This window comes from Trematomus bernacchii, unplaced genomic scaffold, assembly GCF_902827165.1.
Source record: "Trematomus bernacchii unplaced genomic scaffold, fTreBer1.1, whole genome shotgun sequence".
NCBI lineage: Eukaryota > Metazoa > Chordata > Actinopteri > Perciformes > Nototheniidae > Trematomus > Trematomus bernacchii.
The window spans coordinates 12931903-12953316 of record NW_022987714.1 but is presented as its reverse complement, the minus strand read 5'-3'; the positions used below and the strand labels follow the sequence as shown (position 1 = coordinate 12953316).

At 41.0% G+C, this 21414-nt stretch overlaps 1 protein-coding gene across 1 annotated transcript in view; it reads left to right on the top strand.

Moving 5' to 3' along the window:
• The window catches only part of cdh13 (cadherin 13, H-cadherin (heart)), a 361634-nt gene that overhangs the window by 77752 nt on the left and 262468 nt on the right, over window positions 1-21414 (top strand). Inside the window, exon 2 of the mRNA XM_034141757.1 lies at window positions 15272-15392. Within this exon, the coding sequence (XP_033997648.1) occupies window positions 15272-15392 (121 nt within the window). The remainder of the gene's footprint in view (window positions 1-15271; window positions 15393-21414) is intronic.

The window sequence follows — 21414 nt, the reverse complement described above, 5'->3', positions numbered from 1 at the left end:
GGGTTTCCATCCGTCTCTGCCATGGCAGAGGTTCATTGGGGTAACTCTGCTGTGGCTATTGTTTAGACACAACAGACTTTAACAAAGACAGGGAAAGTCACTTGTATGCTAAAAACAACAAGTCTTTTTTCAAGTTTACTTACTGTGGCTATTAGACAAAACACTGCTTTCAAGGTGAATGAACACGCCATCTTGATGGAACCGAACGTGCTCAGATTGACATGCGAATCCCGACAGGGATGAAAATAAAGTGCATTCAAATGAATTCCGCTGGTTAGCAGCTGGTGCCTGCAGCTGACGCTCTTGTTGTTTTTCAATCCCCTCACTTCACACCTCTCTCCCCGCTCCTGCGCGCTGAAGTGAGAGGTGTCCTGAGGTGGAAGTATTGACAAGCTTGCCACTAGAGAAGGGATTTGAGCAAGACTGACGGTGAGGAAATGATACTGTCAGGGTTACGCCATCCTCACTTACCACGCAACTACCCCCCCTCCAGGGATGTTGGATTTGCATCGCAATGGGACCTGCCAGCTTGAATAAAATGTAACACTAAAAGTTTCAATGTCAAATCAATTTGTTGCGGCATGAGAGAAGTCCTCGTTATGTTGGTAGCCAGTGCCAGGAAGCTCTTCAGATGATTTGTATGGGTGATGGGATCAATTCACTGTTGTGCCCTGCTATCAAAGAGGCAAGGAGCTTTAATGTGCCAAGGAATGTGCTGGATCTAAATCGGGTTTTTTCAACATAAATTGTTTGGTAAATACAAGCTTGGTTTAATGCTTACTGTCTGTGTTCTTCCCATTGTTCTTAGGGGTGGTTAGAGGTTTTTTTTTGTGCCATTAATCTACAATTATATTTAATGGGTTGTAGAAAGGGTTCCTTTGGGGTTACTAATAAGCAGGGTGTACCAGCTCCGTTAAACTCAAAAACTCATTCGTAGTCACTGTTATATTTCAAGCTACATTTTGCAACGTTATATTCTCTTCACAAAAGGTTGACCATGACCACACCGAAAATTCCCATGCTGACTTCTGTTGCACGAGTTAAGACTCAGCTGACTCATGACCAACCTCAATTCCAGAGGGAAATTGAGGTTTTGTTACCCATGAAATGTATTGTACACTCATTTAATTATAAGATAATTACATGCCTAATAGCATCTTTTCCCCAACAATTAAGTATTAGGACACACAAACTGTATAAAACCTTGATTGTCAGTCCTGCAGAGATTTCAAACAAAACCTGCGTAGTTAATGCACAATAGTGTTAGAAAAAACGATATATTTTATTCAAAGCTACGCTTGTTCCTTTATTATGTTAACATTAAACACATCTCATGGATTGTCTCGTAACTTAAGCTTTGTGTTAATGTACTTTCCATTACTCCAGTTCAACAATGTCATGCAGTTTTTCACAGTACTTGCATTACATTCGCCCACACCAAATATCCAACGAACGGCTTCCGCACCCCTTATTTCTTTGTGTTCATCACAACTGTTTTTCTGCCTCTCCCTTTTTCCTTTGCTTCTCCTTTTTATTACTTTTTGAATGTGGCATTCACACCGGTGACAACAACCACCCACCAAGCAGCAAAGCTGTTGTTTTTCTCCTCTCTTCTCCCTGGTCGCTCGGCTGCTCTTCCTCTATGGCGTGGCTGTGTGTTTACTGCTCCAGGGTTGTTTTACAGCTCCAGCAGGTGTGGCCAGGCTCGGGCAGCCCGGGGCCGGGAACCAGGCGGTTTCATGACTCAGGTGCTGCATGCCTGGCTAACATGCCAGCTGTAGGTGTCTGAGGCCCGGGGCCGGATTGATTCTCTCCCCCCTCTCTCCCCTGGCTTTCTGGCCTCATCTCGGGGCTATGGATGTAGCCAGGGCCCCGGACAGGTCAACCAGACATATACCGAGGTGTGTGCACTGACATTTACCTTGATGGAACACAGAGGCAGTGCAAGATTGAGGAGAGAAAGGGGAATGTAGTGTGTGGAAGGAGACACAGTGGCTGGATGAAATGTCAGGCTTACTGGCAGGCTGTCTGGCTGGAGCGCTGGCAAACCATCCGGCATGCATGCAGAGTCAGAGCCATGCAAATCCCACACCACACACACACACACACACTGGCTGGCTGGCTGGCTGGGATCATTGGCAAACCTAGACGTGCACGGAGACACACTTACACACACATGTACTCACTCAAAGAGACCAAAATGTACTATCAATTTTAAGTGACATGCACAGAGGAACACACCAGAATACAGCATACAGCAGGTTGATTTACATTACCTGAGCCACTAGGTGCATATAAAGGTCACAGTGATTTTATTCAGTTTGCACATGAACCAGTTACAGTAGATATCTTGTGTACCACTACAATTTCCAAAACCACTTTCTATTACGCCCATTTTAATATGCATTATGCATATAGTTATCATGCGTTATAAACATAATTACTAATGACATCCAATTAATATAAACATTTAAAATGCATTATTATCTGGATAATTATATTAGGAGAAATTATAGATGACAAAAATCACCTATACCTCACCTATCAAATATCATAACAGGTCATAACTGTCGGTCGTGACTTGTTAATAACTAATCTGGTTTAACATTGTATAATGTTTTATTTTTGCATGGATGTAATTACTTTTTTAGGGAATTGGACTACGAATAGTACTATGTAATTAATCGGCCTGAAATGTATTAATACATTTAAAGCACCCAATAACAATTAATTGCGACCTTTATTGAGCTTTTAAGTCCCAATAGGTTTATATGCGGTGATATAGCAGATTTGCAAGTACGTTTATAACATAGCATTGGTAATTAAAAAAGGTGAGACAGGCTTAATAGACACAAATGTGAAATAATTCCAAATAGATGGACTGTCTAATGTTTGGGTTCTTCGCAGCATCTATTTGCAACAGCTCGATAAAAAAAGGAACAGAAGGAAATACATCCAAATAATAAAGGCATTAGAATGCATGAGAGACACAGACTCTGACAGAAATGTGTTTTCTCTTCTTCTTCTTTCGCCTTTCTCAATATACCTTTTGTCTATCGTCCTCTCTTGTCTGATGGAGTTTACTCACGCAAACACTTACTGGATGTACACATACTCACACATCACTTCTAACAGCCTCTCTCACTCTCAGCCTCTTCAGCAAATATCAGCTGTAGTGGCCCTCTCCGTCTCTATATATCAGATGCACTGTGGATTCTTGAGGCGGATATTGATTTCCACCAGAGGTGACATTTACTATGTGCTCTGCTAAGTCATTGCCTTAATCACCTGACTGGTCCTTCACACTTGAACTGAATCAGATGTCAAACTCTCAGACAATGAGCGGTCAGCGCTGTTGCCCCTCCAGCATGAATATCACAACATCAACAACGGCTGCCAGAAGCCACTCCTCCGATCCTCGTGATGTCTCTAGTATAGACTCCTTTCCAAATAATTGAGTACAACAAAGCCTTTAATATTCCTCTTTTTTCTTTCTTGCAACTATCTCATTCCTTGCTGGGAATGCAACTTATGGTGGGAAAGCATTATCTTAATGCTGGAGGTAAAGTGTATGGATCTTTTTCTCCTGATTGAGCATTCCTTGGCTGCACTTAGAGGGCTAACATAAACTAAAGACCTGCGCTCCAAGTGGTTGTCAATAGATAGCTGTATTATTTCTCCACCATGCAAACTGATCTATATGAAACCATCCCCCATGTCTCTCTTCCATCCTCCAAGGATCAGTCTTTGTTTCTTTCCCCTCTATATTTAAATAGAGAATTGCTGTGCTGTGATAGTGTGATGTGATAGGCCTTGGATTCCCAACAGTATTTCTTCCGGTTTTGCCAAGGGGAGCATGGAAAGATTACTGGAGTAGTTCAATATAAATATATGAAATTAACGGGTAACAATGAATGATTTAAAATAAATTGCTATTTGGTGTTGAGTTCTCAAACTAGGCTTATGGAATGATGATACATACTACTATCTTGAAGTAATTCATAAATGGTTTGAATAATGATAGGTTGAGGGAATAAGGGGGTTAAGATAGTTACGAGCTAAACGGTATCAATAGCATTTGTTTGTGTGTCGAAAACTGCAAACAAAACAAAACAATTAAGCCTCAAAGCTTTTAAAATGGCCCAGAATAATAAGTAATATATATTAGCATTGTGAATTCATGAAATTTAGAAATGTTGTCGGTACCTAAATGTTGTGTTTACCCCTGTGTAACATACTTTATCGGATGTCTGGTTCAAAACTATTGCCATTGTAAACGAGGCTTGTGAGCTATAGTACAGGGGTGGGGGAACCTCCGGCCCCCCGGGCCGAATACGGACCGCGAGACCATTTGGTTGCGGCCCTCGAGGTAATTTATAAACAACATGCAAAAAATTTAAAAAATGTAAGAACTCTAGACCGCAAAATAATGAAACAAGCGAGTGCCTGTTTTTCCTGGCCAAGGTCAGGGTCCTTGAACACAACACGAGCCTAACGTGTCATCACGTGGAATATGTCTCGTCTGACAGGGGTGCAGTTCTGCAGGAGAGCACCAGAACGCTGCTCCGGGCCGCCACTTCAAAAATTGCAGTACCCATAAGGAGCCGTACACATGCCGCAGTTTTTGCGTGGCTGTGTCTTAGTTGAAAGCCCAGTGGCGATCTGTTCATCTGTCATACTGATCATACAGTCAATAACTTTGTTGTTATTAGCATATGGTTAGCTAGCTATGCTAACAAATATAAGAAGCTTTTTCTCCAACCAGTGAGGTAAAGGCACATCTTTATATGATCATTATAGTTATAAAAAAATAAGAGAATAAAGTAAACAGATATAAAATACTATATGACAGTAAAAAAAAAGTGTTATTAATAAACAAGAATACAGTTTGAAAGGAGAGGTGATTTGTAAAATATCCATAAAGAAAAATAAATCTGTTTACAGTTCTGTTTCATATGGGTGTTGAGAGATGTATCCATAGATCTCTTCATGTTGCTCTCAAAGTGCACCAGATTGATGCTTTTCCCCTAGAGGAGGTTGGGTCCCCAACCCCACTTAAATCATCTTCACATGGATAGGAAACTAAATACATTTGCACACATCTTGTGTCCATATCTTTCTGTTTGGTGGTCATGCCACAACCGTGCACGTGCATGCATGCGCGAGTCATGGTAAGATATCTGGATTAAGAGGTTGCTTTTTCTTTGTACAGCATGAAATAAAGGCGAAATGAATGGGCTGTGATTTTAGTATTTTTAAGCAGAGGTCAATAATTTGTAACGGCCCTCGGAGGATGTTGAGAAAACAGTAATTGCCCTTGAGAGGAAAAAGGTTCCCCACCCCTGCTATAGTATAACAACGTTAATTCCACCTGTGTCGTCAGCAATCAATATTCTTAGTAGTTGCCTGTTAGTGTAGAAAAAAATGCTTATTTCTATTCTATTGACTGACTTCACTCTGGTACCATTTTCAAGTGCTCACTGACAAAAGAAGACCAGGTTGAACATTGGTTCTGCTTCTGCTCGTTATGTGGTGCTCAAGGTGGTGGCAGAACAATTGGAAAATGTGCACTGTGTAATTTTATTTATGTCCAACCCTATTGGATCTAAATGATCCAGATTGAAATGATCCCACTCTCTGACATTTATCCTCTGGATTACTGCCCTATTTGCAGTTTGCCTCACTGCTCTCTCTCACTTTGTCCACACATCCTGCTAAATGCTTACAGATTTATTTATCTTTTTGGCTCTGTGTTGATCATCTCATTAAGCTGGAACACAATACACAATTTTCTGCGGGTCCAGCTTTGCTGGAGCGTGATAATTGTTCCTGCTGGAGAGATTGTTTTTTTTTTTGGATCTTTGTTTCCCCCGGACCGGACCATAGTAATCCTTCCATGTAGCACATTGCTTTGGCAAGGTCACACTGAGCCAATCACTGCAGAACAATGATGCCTTCACAGAGACATCAAACAGGCAAGATATTGAAGCTGAAACACAGAAATGAATTAATTCCTCTCATTGGACCCCTCGGTCTGACACACATTTATTTTTGTGTATATTTTGGCTGGAGTGTGTTTTGTGCTGGCTCTCCCTCTTCTGATCGCTGGCTGAGGATTCTCAGTGAGCATTTCATGTTGAGATCCAAAACCTTTTCTTTCCATTTGTCTAATGGGAATTAGGCAATGGTTGTTTTTATTCTTGAGCACTTTACTTTCAATTTATTATCCATATGTTGTTGGAAAAACTCTCATCACATAAGAGCCATTACATTTAATTGTGCAGTGCATTTACTGGTTCTCTTATCTTATCAATGCACTAAAGAACCAGCAACAAAACCACACTTGAAGTAAAAACACGTCACTGTGATCGGAAGCAAGCAAAGGAGAAGAGGAAAAAACAAACAATTACTGCAGACAGGATTAAGAACAAACAACAAGGATATATATTGTATTGTAGGGCCATACCTATACAAAACATGTCTGTGAAGTTTTTTGCTTAAAATACCAAACAGATCGCCCATTGTAGCCATGCCTCATACTGCTCAAACCCCTCTTTTGCAGCCCTGTTACCCCATTCACACCAACGGTGTTTCGGGGCCGGTTCGGTGCTGGTGCTTGAAAAGCACCGGGTTTTCCTGTTCACACCGCAGCGGAGCAGCCTCTAAGCTCCGGAATCCGGTTCGTTTCGAGCACCAAAAAGTTGTCCGTCTAGAAGCAAGAACCGCATACGTCACGCTTACGTCGGAGGGGGGCGAGATTAACCTGAGCTAACAGTTAAGGCGAGTACGGCAAATAAAAGTTGTAACAAGCAGTAGTGCTGAGCAAAGTGACTAGAACGCAACCACACACTTGTTAAAAAAAAACACACTTTATAAAGTCAGGCAACACTAACCAGGCTTCGTGTGATTCTGTTTATTTGTACCTTACTTTGACCATCCGTTCGCTGTTATTGATCATTGTGGAGAGCAGGCAGACGTTTTGTTTGTTATTATAGCAGCTATCGGATGGAATCAATACATGGGCTGCACAGGTTGTCATGTCCGACTATCACAAGTAGAATCATAATGAAAAATACGTCGGTAAAAAGTGCCTGGAGAAAATGGCTTAGCAAGTAGTCAGTTTAGCTTCGGTTGCTATGCTAACATCACCCATGTTATACCAGAGAAACTTTCATAACAGCGTTGTGATGCCAAACAGCGTCAATTCAGACTGACACACATTCACTTAAAGGGAACTGGGGATATGTATCAGCTGCTTGTGTGACAGTCAGACAGTGAATACTTTAGAGCCGTGTGAGCTAACCCGGAGCTAACGGGAGAATACACTCGTGGAAGAGCAGCAGCACTGCAGCGGTCGGTAAATGCCGCTGAAACACATTAATAAACAATGAACCACGGCACTCTGGAGAAAAGTATAAGGTTGGAGAAGTCGTTATTTAATTTAATCTGGCTTCGTATGATTAAAAGCAACGCAGTCCCCGGCCCGTTGTTGTTGTGAGGTGAGCTCCGTTGGGGAGAAAATCAGCGACGTAAACTGTGACGTCATGACGCAGCAGCGGCAGCACCAGTCGGGCTCTGAGCGGTGTGAAAAGAGCCGGAGCTAAACCGAAGTACCGGTTCTGAACCTGAAAAGCTCTAGCACGGAGCTTGAACCGGAGTTGCGTTGGTGTGAAAGGGGTATTAGAGAAACGCGGATTTTGGGTCCTTAGCTTGAAAAAAAAAAAAGAGAAGGCGGAGCTAATGCCTGATCAGAATTCTACCGGAGATAAAGTTAAATTCTGCTGTGATAAAACGCCATCCTGTTCTAAACCACATCAAAGATTATTTCTGAAACAGTATGGAGCTCAAATGCTTTTTCTCTTGCGGGTTTATCACAAGGTGAGTTCCTTTTTTATTTCCTGCTTTTTAAACACATGTGCTCTCCAGTACAGGTTAGCTCTGAGTGTTAGCGAGGCTTGCTAATGTAAACAAAGACGAGATGACATCCAAAACACGTCAGGCATTGTTTCTGATAGCAACTTTCTGTGGGTCCGCCGCCGATTTGACGTCAGATCGGCAGCAAATCTGTATCCGCTCGTTGTACCCCTGTTTTTAAAAGATTTGGGTACGGAGGAAAAGAGAGAGGGTTTTATTTTCTGATGCTGCGTGAGTTCCCCGACGCACCGGGGACACATATTTATGTATAAAAGACATCACAAAGTGCATTTTGCATGATAGGTCCCCTTTAAGCTTACATGCACAGCTACCTATAAGAAACTACTATATTACAACATTTTTTATTCACGAAAACCAATATGTCTATACCTTAAAGGTGTTTTGGGCAACCTGTGCCTTTATTTAAGTTAAAGTTTTAAAATGGCAGTGGGGATTACATGCCTCCACATGGGCTGCCAGCTCTAACAACTGAGCTATGCGAAACACAACTTAATAACAAATGATATCTACATTTTAAACTTGGCAGCTGCATTTGATCTTTTGAATTGTATGGACTTTTTTTAATGATCCATTGTTATTCTTTACACACGCTGCTTATCAAGGTCAGGATCATGCTACCGTAATGTAAAAGCATAAAACACTTTAATTTCCATGTTCATCACAGATTACCTTAAAAGAGAAACTATGAATTGGGCCCTGAGGGAACCCATATTCTCATGTGTTGTTCACCTAGAAACAGATGTGGATGTTTGTATTAATCCTTAGGCGCTGATAACTTAAATCACAAAACACATAAAACCCTGACAAGCTTAAACACACATATGAATTAGATCCTTTGATGTGGGTTGTATACGGTCTGGGCATGAAAGCAAAACAAGTTCACAGAAACAAGCAAACGCACAAATAAAAAGAAGCTGATATGAATCGACTTCTGAAAATTAAAGCCCACACATTGTGTCTCCTCGTCCTTTTCAGATTGTATTTTAATGAATTATTCTTGTGTGAAAAGGGATTTTATAGACATCGTTGATAAGAAATTGCCTCAATTCATTCCGCTAGGCTAGAATGGTATGACCTTCATATGTCTAATACATTTTCAGATAGCTTCCTGATGTAGAATATTGCCCAGAATAATAAGCTGCCCTATGCTAACAACATTGTCATTAGCATTGCGTTGCCTTAATGCTTTTGCTTTCCTACTGTGAGTCACTGGGGCTTTATTGTAATTTTTCCGCCTTAATGGACAGTAAAATGGCTGTTCATGTTGTTGAGTCCTGCTGAGAGCTGTGTGTGCTGTGTTTGCAGGTATCCCCCTGTGCGTGTATGGTAATGTTTTTCTTCTGTATTTGCATGCATGTCTCATGCACCCTCGCCATGTCGACAGGCCTCTGGCCCTTTAGTCAACTGGATGGAGTTTATGGACCAGTGAGCATTGTATCCCACCAGGTCAGGAGGCCTTATGATGGAATCAAATTACCATTTTGACACCCGCTAGAAAAGCATTAAGTCCCCTGGGTGCAGTGATTACTTTGCAGGGACATTACATGTAATGACCTCTGAGGCTAAACGTCTGCCAGAGCTTGTTCATCACATAGACGGTTCTCTATAAACCGTTCACAATGCCGTGTGAAAGTCTTTCATGATGTGTCATATAACTGTCATGCACCTCAGGATGAGAAACACTTGGCACTCTGGGTAAATGATGAGTCATGTATCGATCTCACTAAAATTCCTTGAAACGGTATTTCCTCTTGACTCAATGAAAGTGATACTCCATCTAGTTCTTCATTAGAGGAGATTGTTAGCGTATTTTATATCATAATTCTGTGACGGACAGCATCCAGTTATTATTTCCGTCGTATCACCGTTGGTAACTCTGGGAATTGCTAGAAGAGGGGTCAAGAGATATGAGGGTGAGCAGGTGGGTTGACACTGGTTGACAGATGGCTCAGTTTGGCAGATGCGTATCATGTGCAGTGTTGTATGGTGTCTCTAATTACAGCACCCACTGTGTGAGGATCCAGCAAATGTCGCCTGATTTATTTGAGAAGACACTGTTTAATTGTGGTAACAGAATTGTCACATGTTACATTTTCAGTTCTAATAAATATGCAACATTTTGACATTTCACAAAATCAATTAAGACTTATTATTGAGGAAAAGGATGGGGAAATTATAATTGCGTCTTTTGTTACAAGATTGTGCAGCACGTCTCTTTGCTTTATACAAAAATGTGTACAAGAACTAACAAAAAAAAAACACCAACTTTCTTTTAAAGATGTGCTTCACTCACAGCTGTGTTGCCAACTTAAGCTTCAGAGTCCAACATTGTGATGTCATTCAGCAAAGTGCTGTGTTGGGCCAATCAAACGAGTGCAAGCACACAATCCTGATTACTTTTTGATAATATATAAATAACATTTACTGTTTAGCTGGTGAACTTCTCTATTAAGATAAAATGACTTTCACTTTGAAAACCACTAGATGTATAACAGTGACTTGTTATACTAGATCAGAATGCTAATAATATAATAAACCACTGTGCAGTATTTCGCTGTCTGCACAATCTACAAACGCATTAATCCACTAACCAAGCCTCTGCATTGTTTTTTAACCCAGGGCTGTTTTTAGGCTGAACGCCTACTTATGCATGCAGCCCGGGTGGGGAGTTTGTAGCTTGGAATGCTGGCTTACTATAGATATTTATTTTGTATGTAAACTAAAGCAAGCTCAGCACCCTCAGGCAGAGAACACACATATTAAGAGCGTCATAAATAAGGCTAGCCTTTTTTTGGGTGGGGTGCTGAACATAAGCTCTGTGGCATTGCAGTAATTGTGCCAACATGCTCTAGTGGTAGGGTGTCAAACTCAATTTCATCACGGGCCACATCAGCATTATAGTTGCACTCAAAGGGCCGGTTGTAACTTTAAGACTATACAAAAATACATATATAAATATTGAATATATATAAAATAATGTATTACAGTATATTACATTATTGCCTCTGCATTGGATTATTATCAGATAGGGTAATAACTTCATAATTAACTACGTCTGAAAGCAGAAGTCTAGGGCAAATAATTGCAAGTCTCTTCAGTAAGAATGTCACAATATGATTTTAAAAGAAAAGCCACATTCTGGAAAAAGAAGTGACATTTTGAAAAAGAGAAGTGACATTTTGAAAAAAAAGTAATTTTTGAGAAAAAGTCTACCGTAATTTTCGGACTATAAGGCGCACCTGAATATAAGCCGCAGCAGCTAAATTGAATGATGTGTACATATATAAGCCGCACTGGACTAAGCCGCAGGTGTTTTAATGTTTAATTACCATATGTAAGGGTTCGTGCACAGAGGGGATTGTCGGGAAAGAGATGGCTGTTTGAGGAAGCTCCCATTTATTAACATTTCAACAAACAAGTTGCATATTTGCATAACGTATTCAAGTGTTACCATTTAGTGCAATAGTAGCTACAGAACATGTACTGTGCTGTGTAAACTGTACTGTATCACATAGCGTTTCAGACACACAAACTTTTCAACTTTCAAACTTAAACGGTGCGCTCCCAGTGCACGTACCGGCAGTGATCTACAGCAGTGGTTTTCAACCAGTGGTACGGGGACCACCAAGCGCGTAAGCCTAAAGTTGCAGTAACACGGCTGCTTAAAATATACGGTAATCAGCCTACCAGAAAAGTCATTAATCCTTGTCTTCATCTTTTAGGCTAAGGTGCAGTACACGGCTGTAACCAGAAAAGTCAAGTCATTAATCCTCATCTTCGTCTTCTTCCTGCGTACTAAAACCTCATCTTCAGTGTCGGAAACGAACAGGCTCAGGGTGGCTTCGTCAGCCACTCTCCTCTCTCCTTCGTTGTCGCTCTCAAAACCAACGAACTCCTCTTCGTCACTGTCGGAATCGAACAGCCTCTGAAGGGCCTCAGCTGTGGCGGCGTCCTCCTCTTCATCACGCAGCAGTCCAGCCTTTCGGAACCCGTTGGTGATCGTGGATGTTTTGACACTCCTCCACGCTGTCAGGATCCACTCGCAAACTTGAGCGAAAGTTGCTTTTCGCATGCGACCAGTTTTGGTGAATGATTTATCGCCGCTAGTCATCCACGCCTCCCACTGAACGCGTAGTGCCACTTTGAACGCACGATTGACACTGATGTCGAGTGGCTGCAGATGCTTCGTTGTGCCCCCAGGAATCACAGCTGGAATTGAGTTTGTGCTCTTGATGGCTGCTTTCACAGAATCTGTTATATGGGCCCTCATGCTGTCCAAAACAAGCAAAGCTTTTTTTTGGCGAAAGAATCCATAGATTAGCCGCACCGTTATATAAGCCGCAGGGTCGAAAAATGGGAAAAAAGTCGCGGCTTATAGTCCAAAAATTACGGTAATTCTAAAAAAAACTGCATATTTTGACAAAGAAAGTCAAATTCTGAGAAAAAATGCATATGTTGAAGAAAAAAAGTCAAATTCTGAGAAAAAGTCAAATTTGAGATGCATTGTGGGACATGTCGTTTATCGGCAACGTGCTTCTGTAAAGTAGCATGTAACCGTATAAACATATTATATTCTTTGCAAGCTCTTGTGGGGCCACATAAAATGAAGTCGCGGGCCAGATTTGGCCCCCGGGCCTTGAGTTTGACACCCCTGCTCTAGTGGCTTCATGTTTTGACAAGTAATTGTAAATTAAAGTAGACATACTTTACTTGCTTACTTACTTATGACATGAATTCAAACTGACGGCCTACAACATAGAAACTCCCTCTGGAGCGACCTTGGTGATTTTGCCCTCTACAGACCATTTACATGCACAGAAACCTATATAACACACAACAGGAAAAGGAAAACCCCGAAAAGATAAATAGGGCCTCTTTAATAATACAGCAGCATTTGTAAACAGGTCACAGTGGAACATAACACAATCTGAAAAGGTAAATAAAAACAGAAATGGCATGGGGCACATATCTTTGAATGAATGCCTCACATATTAACACACAACACAAGTTGTTATTTCTGCTTCGCTGTGCGTCTGCTCCTAAGAGTTTGGTCCCTCCGAGAATGAGTTGAGGCACAACCCTTTACAGTCTGTTTCCATGGAAACGCCCACCCATTGTCTTTGCAAAGAGGGGTTAAAGTGCTTTTTCTTTCATGCATATTTCTTTAATTGAATAAATGTAATTTGTAGCGAAAATGGGTCATTGAGAAGTAGAAAGACAGCTTTTAGTCTGTTTTAATTTGAATTGTAAAATTATAAATGACTCTTTGACCTCCTCTAAGTGTTAACCTCTTAAGCACGGCGGTCCCCCCATTGGAATCTCAGCTAACTGAAGATATGAACCATTTTTACCAAAACAAAACACAAGTCTCATAAGAAGCGTCTAAATGACCCCTGAGCGAAAAAATTCTAACGCACTGCGGCACACAATTCAAGATAAAGATACCCTTATTACTTATCGTAGCTGCACATACAATATAGCCTATTAAAGCTGAGACTCCACTGATTATTTAGGTATAGTATCATCACTGAGCGATCCGAACTTGCGACAGGGGAAGCAAACACAGACATCACAACACGTATCTTTACGGAGCTTTTACGGCAGATCGTCTCACCGTAGCTGTCAATTAGGTCAAAAGACGTGTTCAATGGCATTAAAACGAAAAAAAAAAAATCTACAACTGTTGATCCATAGGTTGATAATGTACCTGTGCCTTTTAAAAAATTATTTATAATCCATAATTCCATTTTTTATGTAAAAATCGGAGCGGAAAAGTTAGCTGCTAATGGTAGCCACCAGAGTGTATGCAGCTTCCGGTTTTGGTAACGCGTCACTCTCACTCCTTATTTGTTAACGTGTTGGTGTGTATATAACTTTCCCTCGATTCCATTGGCTCTAGCGGTTATAAAGAGATTTCATTCATCAAAATCGAGCAAGGGGGACCAGAGATAGGTCAAATCCACCCAAATGACCCCAGAAGTGGGTTTTTTGGCTAAATCTCTCTAAAAAGGTCAAATTTCACTTGTTTTGCATCAATCTTGATACAGGGTACTTATTATATGTTGTACTTTGGATTCCTAAAACTTTTAGTCTACTAACCCATCATCCAAGGGTAGTTTTCACGATAAGTAAAAAATAATTTTTGGACGGACACTATAATTTACAGTTTTTTACTATGTAAAATCTGAATTTTCTTTAAAATAAAAAACATCTATATTGATTCTGACTTTTTTACATCCAACTCACAGGTTTATCATTACTTTGAGAATAAAGATTATTAATTTAACCCTTTTAGAAGGGAAGATATGGTCATTTGTTCTGGGAATGTCATTTTCGAGCCTGAGACCTGAAAAACAGGCTATGGGTTTAAGAGGTTAAGAGAAAACAAAGAGAAGCTATTCAACACATTTTCCCTTTTTCATCTTTAACATAATTTGGTCATAGTTGTGTTTGATTAAAAAACTGTAAAAACAATGTAACCCTGATCACCAAATAAAATGATAGGGCAAATAGCTTTCCATTTAAAAGTCTCTCTTTGTTTTGTATTTGTAATTACATGGATTTATGCAAGTGTCAACATAAAACAAACATAAATGGGATAAACAAAACAAGATATTTTTGTATTTGTATTGTTTCAAAGTAATACAAGTGCTAAATTGGTCTTTAATAATAGTTGAACATATTTTTTGTGGAACTATTGATTTACTTTATAATATATATTTAAACAAATACATAATAACCTTAGCAACAAAGCAGCAGACAGCTTGTTGTTCAACAATAAGTACATCAAATACACTCTCATTTTACTCACACATATTGATTGCACTAGAATAAATGTCAGTATTGTACTAGTGTGTCTGTAATAAGTGCACTGAAATAAATACATTACATTACACGATGATAACAGTGATTATTGCTCTAACAATAATCTCATTATTGCTCAAGATTAATTGGTTTAATTGAACGTAAGAATGCAATTATTGTACTAAAATAAATGCAATTATTATATTACTATAAAAGCAATTATTGCACCAGAATTAATGAAATGATTGCACTGGAACAAATGTAACTATTATAATTAAATAAAGGTCATAATTGAACTAGTATGAATGTAATTATTACACAATAATACATCCTAGATCAAGTATGAGGGTTATTGTCACTGCGTATGTATGTATCTGCTGCAGCCCCATGTTGTTTATTTAGGATTATTGAGGATAAGGTCGTTGAAAGAAAAACATATGTATTAAGTTGTTCTATCTCCCTGCCAGTTCCTGTCAGAAACTGTGTGTTCATGTGTGCTAACCTGACCTGTCCTTTGTTGTGTGTGTCACAGGTTGCCCGTGTGGTTGGCCAAGAGGATGGAGGCCATGAGGGCTGTGTACCTGGCTTCCAGGTCAAACACTACCAGGTGGCGTACAGCGGAGCTTTCCAGAAGGGCCAGGCGCTCATACAAGGTCAGTGACAACTCACACAACCGAATATGAAGGGAGCTCAACTTTTTGCTCCTCTTTTAACTTTAAAGTTTGCTCTGTTGCACCCACTCGCTATCTTAAATTCTGGCATTCCACAACACAAATATGCAAGTGGGTGTGCAGACACACAAACTCATATAAACCCTCAGTCTGCCTGCCTGGCTCCTGAGGATTTGAATGGCAGCAGACGCAGTGGAGCTGAGAGGAGGAAAAGCCAAGCTCCCTGCAGGTCAAAGCATTGTGTGTGTGTGTGTGTGTGTGTGTGTGTGTGTGTGTGTGTGTGTGTGTGTGTGTGTGGTGTGTGTGTGTGTGTGTGTGTGTGTGTGTGTGTGTGTGTGTGTTCGTGTGTGTGTGTGTGTGTGTGTGTGTGTGTGTGTGTGTGTGTTCGTGTGTGTGTGTGTTCGTGTGTGTGTGTGTGTGTGTGTGTGTGTGTGTGTGTGTGTGTGTGTGTGTGTGTGTGTGTGTGTGTGTGTGTGTAGGTTGTTTTGTTATTCCCATCCATTATAATTCATGTTAGTCCTTGTTACAAACAGGATATAGAACTGGGTGAGCACAACAAAGACAACAAGAAGCTAATTTGTGTCTGCAAATGAATTATTCCCCTTGATTGGATGATATTTACAAAATAATATTTTCTCTTCTTTTGTTTCTTACTTGATGACTGCTTTGGGCTGCTCAGCTCAGCGAACGAGTGTGTAGTTTGTTTAAAATGCATGTGTGTCTGCCTTGCGACTTTCTTTTTCCTGGAGCTTCTTTTTTTAATAAATTTTTTTAGTAAATGTATTGAACATGTCAGAAACAAAACATACAACAATAGTAATAATATATATATATTCTTTCTTTTTTTTTCTCACTCATAATAATAATTATAACAAAGTACAAACAAATAATAATACCAAAAAAAGTTCTCATTCCCGGTACACCAGCTACCATGTTCCAGTCGACTTCCGGAGAACTCTCTAAAGCCTCGGTTGTATTTTTATTCTCCATGCTGAAATGTGTTTTATTTCAGCAGGTTTATAATCAAAACATTGAAGAGAAAGTTGAGGGGAAGGTCAAAAGGGTTCACTTCCGATCAGACAGTAGTGCGGAGGCTCAGTTTCATCTCGGCGCCCGTGGGGAGGCAGCCCGTCCCCCTTTTGTTACCACAGAGGTCCGGTTATATTCCCCGCAGACTCCCGCATTCGGGAAACTGCAATGTCCAATCTCAACTCTGTATTGCTGCCACAACTTATCCAGCCTGCTCCTCTGGGACCCTCCGGCAATACCTATCAGCACGGCTGTACTCTGTCTGCACAGAGATCAGCAGTAATGTTTGCTGGCTAGCAGGCTGCCCCCCCCCTGGGGTTGTGAGTTATGGCTGCAGACACGTCCACAAGGTGCAGTCAGCTTACGGCCGTTTTACTAGAAAGACGTGGAACTCTTTCACTAATTCATTTGCTCAATATTTAATTTGCTTTGTTGTTGTTTTCTATGATGAAATACCATGGAAATAATGTAAATTGAATTTGGAATAATTTGTAGTTTGTTAATGCAGTCTATCATTCATGGCGGAGCTTGTTTCCTTTCCCCTCTCATTATTCAGCCACTTCTTTATTTATTTCATCATCCCTCTGTAATGCTCTTATAGAATGTCATTACCTGCTTCTGTGACATGCACGTAATGGGCTGTATCTTTATACACATGAGTTTACTTCTTTTATGGCTCGAGTACTATGCAGTGCTTGCAGAGCTGTTCTTATTCAGTAGATGTTTTTATGTGGCACTTCACTGACAGACAGCTTTTCCAACTGAAAATACATAATTTCCTACCTCGACGGGAAAAACCTGACAAATCGGAGAACTTTCTCTCCCAATCTACTTTTTCGGCTTACTTGTGTTTGATTCGGTCAGCCACCGAGGCATTTTGTCATCTGGGGGTTCAGTGGCGCGTGTGGAAAGAGACATAAGTCAGTTCTGCTTTAGCGCTCGGCTCCGGGACGACAGAGTGGTTTTATTACCTTGAATATGCTCCTGTCAGCAGAAACACCCCTCACCATGGGGGTCCCAGTGCTCACGAGTTATAGACAGGAGCAACGGCATATCAACGCTCACACACATACAGTACACACATTAATGTATGTGCATGCTTAGCATGGATTTCCAGTAGACGAACAGATGAAAGCTTACATAGTATACTGTGCTGTGTAGCTTCACAACAGAAACGCTATATGGTTTTTGATCAGTTTAGGTGTCTTAAAAATGCAAAGCACTAACACAAACAGTTATTATAGCTCAACAGCATGTCCAAAAACAAAAAGGCCAACAGCATATCAAAACAAACTACAAAGGAGACAAATAAGGCAGCACTCAACTTGAAATATGTCATTATCTATGATTTTGTCACTGACTTCTCTACAACACTTAAATGGATCGATCTATTGCGAGTGCTTCGTAACAATGATCAAAGTGAAATAACAGTAAGTGTCTGTAGCTTTCTTGAGAAGACATTTACTATGACAAATAACTCACCAAGATGTATGGATTTTCCGAGCGTTGATACCATTCTCCCTTCTGTTTTGTTCAATTTGAACAAATTGTCTGCTGAGTGTGAGCGTGATTCATACGGAGTGCCAGAGGCTGCGGCCCAATGACACATGCAGATGTATGTAAATTCTGCTCAGCCCTGTGCCACCTGCTGTAGACCTCCCTATGTAATAACCAGCGGAGGGGCGGTCTGTTAGCGAAAGATGCCTGTTGGCGCAGACACAGGTTCACGGACATCCATCTCGTCTAATGGCCACATCCGTGAAACCAACACATAACGTGTGGTGTGCTAACATTTCCTCTTTCTCTGGTGTTCCCACTCTTGGTGCTCCCCCTGCTCTGTTTGCCACTCCATCTTTTACATGTCCTTTCTCTTGTTTGGTTGGTCCTCCAATGACTCCATCCCGTCTTTAGTTTAGCTGGCCAACTTTTGACATCAACTCTTGACCTTAGACGTCTTAGAATATCAGGCATTTAAAAATATGTCGACGATGTACAGACTTCTGTTCATTGACAGATACTTATGTGTGTCATCATGTTAAATGGTGTTCCTGATCTCTTATCCTGCTAGATTGTATGATTTGAATGTAGTTTGTCAATGCTATCAGCTTTAAATGAGTACAAATAATCAAATGCACAGTTCAGGTTAACAATTCATCCACTTCTCATTTTTCCAATCAACGTGAACTTCATCACTTTCATCCAAATATCTGAATGTGATTTGAAGGATTAAACAAAAAAGGCGCTAGAATCTGTACATCTGCACTGCGAGATTGAAGTGTTACACAATTAACCTCGCATTGCCTACAGACTACAGCGCAAATTGAAAACCATTGTGAACAAAGCAGAAATTAATTTCAAAATATAAAAGGCTTAATAGAAAAGCCTTGAAATTGCTTTTTCACCAAGGCGCTAGTTTATTCAGGTGCAAGAGATGTTTGACCCCTTGGTGAGGACTGCCAATCCGGCTGAACACTGAATACAATGAAAAATGGACTCGGATAACAGTGCTCAACACAGTTTATCCTTTATTCAATAAAATGCAATGCTGCCCATTTGACACAAGGCTTTTTCTGTTTCACTGCAACAACAACACATTCCGTAGACACATTTTCTGAAAGACACACACATTTGAATGCTGGCTTCACCTACATATTACAAAAAACATGTGGCATATTTATTTTGAGTGTTCCAAATACCAAACAATGTCTCCACAGGGTTGAAACACATTAGAAGGCCAGGCGGGGGAATGACATTTACTGAAGGATAAATTAGTTTCTCAGTTCTGAAAAAGTTACTTAAATAAGTTTTTTCTCTCAGTGGGTTCTGCCTTGATGCAGAGAAATACAGCAACGACATGTATTGATTTTCAGATGGTGTTATAGCTCACCTTAGTTTTGCAAGCTGTGGTGGCAGTAAAGCTGATGCAGTCTGCTGTCATCAACCTGGCAGGCTGTCAGAAATAATGGCGGTTCATAACATCAGTGATGCTGTTACCGTGCAGAAACTGGACTTCTTCATGAACATTTATAGCCTGCAGTATGCCTTTTTTGAAGAGGCCATCATAAGAATACATTATGTTGTGTTAATTAATGGAAACCTTTGCTGGAACTACAGTTTATGGTGTAGTGGGGAAGCTATAGGGCATTCCACGCTGACAGCAAATAAAACGTGGAGAAGAAATGAGGAGAGCTACCTTATCTGTATCCTGCAGAGCGCGGCCAGGGCTCCGAGAGGCTTTTTCTACAAACACCCCCCCCCCCCCACCAAACATGATTACTCCTCAAAACAGAACCGCCTTTAGCATTCTCTATAGCATCACTCACATGCCTTAATTAAGCATTCCTTAAGATGTGAGTCTAGAAAATATACAAACGTGGAGAGGATGCTACTCTCCAGGCTTGGCATTGCTCGCAGTTAAGACTTCCACTTTATATTCGGCTGCAGTCGGTGGACGTGGAGCTCTCCTGGCTGGCACCAGGCCCAAGGCATATTAACTGCTTTGAGCCCCAAAGACCTCCTTTTTGGCACGCTTCTTGTCTCTCGCTTGTGTTGCCTCGGACTTTATCATTGAGGCAATTTAAAAGTACTTGAATTCTGATATAGCCTAGTGGTTTTAGATAAATTGGACAAATGGAACAGCTCTCTCATCTTTTTTTATTCTTGCTTCTCCGCTCTGCTCCCTAAGTTTATGTGATAAAGTTTGCCGTCCTTCCTGTTTGGAGCACACAGGGAATTTGTTGCACCACGAACACACACTATAAGAATATATTTATTTTTCATCAAATACTCCATCATGCAGCCTATCAGTTTTGGGATTTATTCGAGGCTTTAAAGGAGAGGTGTCATGGCCATTTCCACTAATCATAATTCCATTGTTGAGGTCTACTAAAATAGATTTATATTGTGCATTTTTCCAAACTCACATTGGTTTCTCATACAGCATCTCTGTAAACTACTTGTATTCACTGAATTTCACTCTCTGCCTTTAACGGCTCGTTGTGGCTCCCAAAGCTCCAGCCCCCACCCTCCCTGTGAGCACAGTGTGCTCTGATTGGTCGGGACGTTGTGAATCGCGCTGAGCTCCGTGGAGGTGTTGTTTCCTTGTTTAGGATACATAGCGAAACACAGCCAAACTCATCCCGAGCACACACAAACTCACATCCGAAGTAAAAACAATAAGTGTGGCTTGATATTGAGTAAGAAAAAGGTTGATAAACGCTGTGAGAATGGGTCTGCAGAGAGAATTTCGCCACGATCCCAAACTGTCTGTCATCAGCCTGCAGCCAGGGAGGAGAAATCAGCTGAGCTGCCTGCTCCCTGCACACAGATGTGTGTGTGAGGAAGTCCGTGGATTGGTCAATTTGGACCAATCAGCAGGGGCTTAACGTAACGGCTCCGCGGACGTAACGTAATGGCTCCACGGATTGGTCCATTTCATTCCGGGTACGGCTTGACATCATGCCGTCCCGGAATAATCAAATGGACAATGACGTATCTCCAACGAGGCGTTTTGGGGAGGTATTTTCTGTGTTAGAGTTTTACTCGCTACAGGGTGTACTTTGAGGGTTTTGACTCTGCACACCGTTTACATGCATAAAAACTAGGGCTGTCAAGTTAACGCGTTAATAACGCGTTAACGCAAAAAAAAATTAACGCCACTAATTATTTTAACGCGATTAACGCATGTGTATTTTTTGTCCTCGGCCGCCGTAGTTTCAGAGCGCATCGAGTTTAAAATACCATCTACAAGCTGATGCTGACAGCCCCGCTCCTGCTGCCCGCTTGTGGCAGACCACACTTCCACGCTCACTGGCAGGCCCGGACTGGCCATCGGGAGGACCGGGAGGGTGTGTGTATGTGTGGCGCGAGCGAAGCACACCTTACGTGTTGTTGTTAGCATCTGGTGCTAGCTAGCTGAGCTAACGGATATAAGGAGCTGTTTCAATGAAAACAGAGGAGCGACATTTCGCCGACA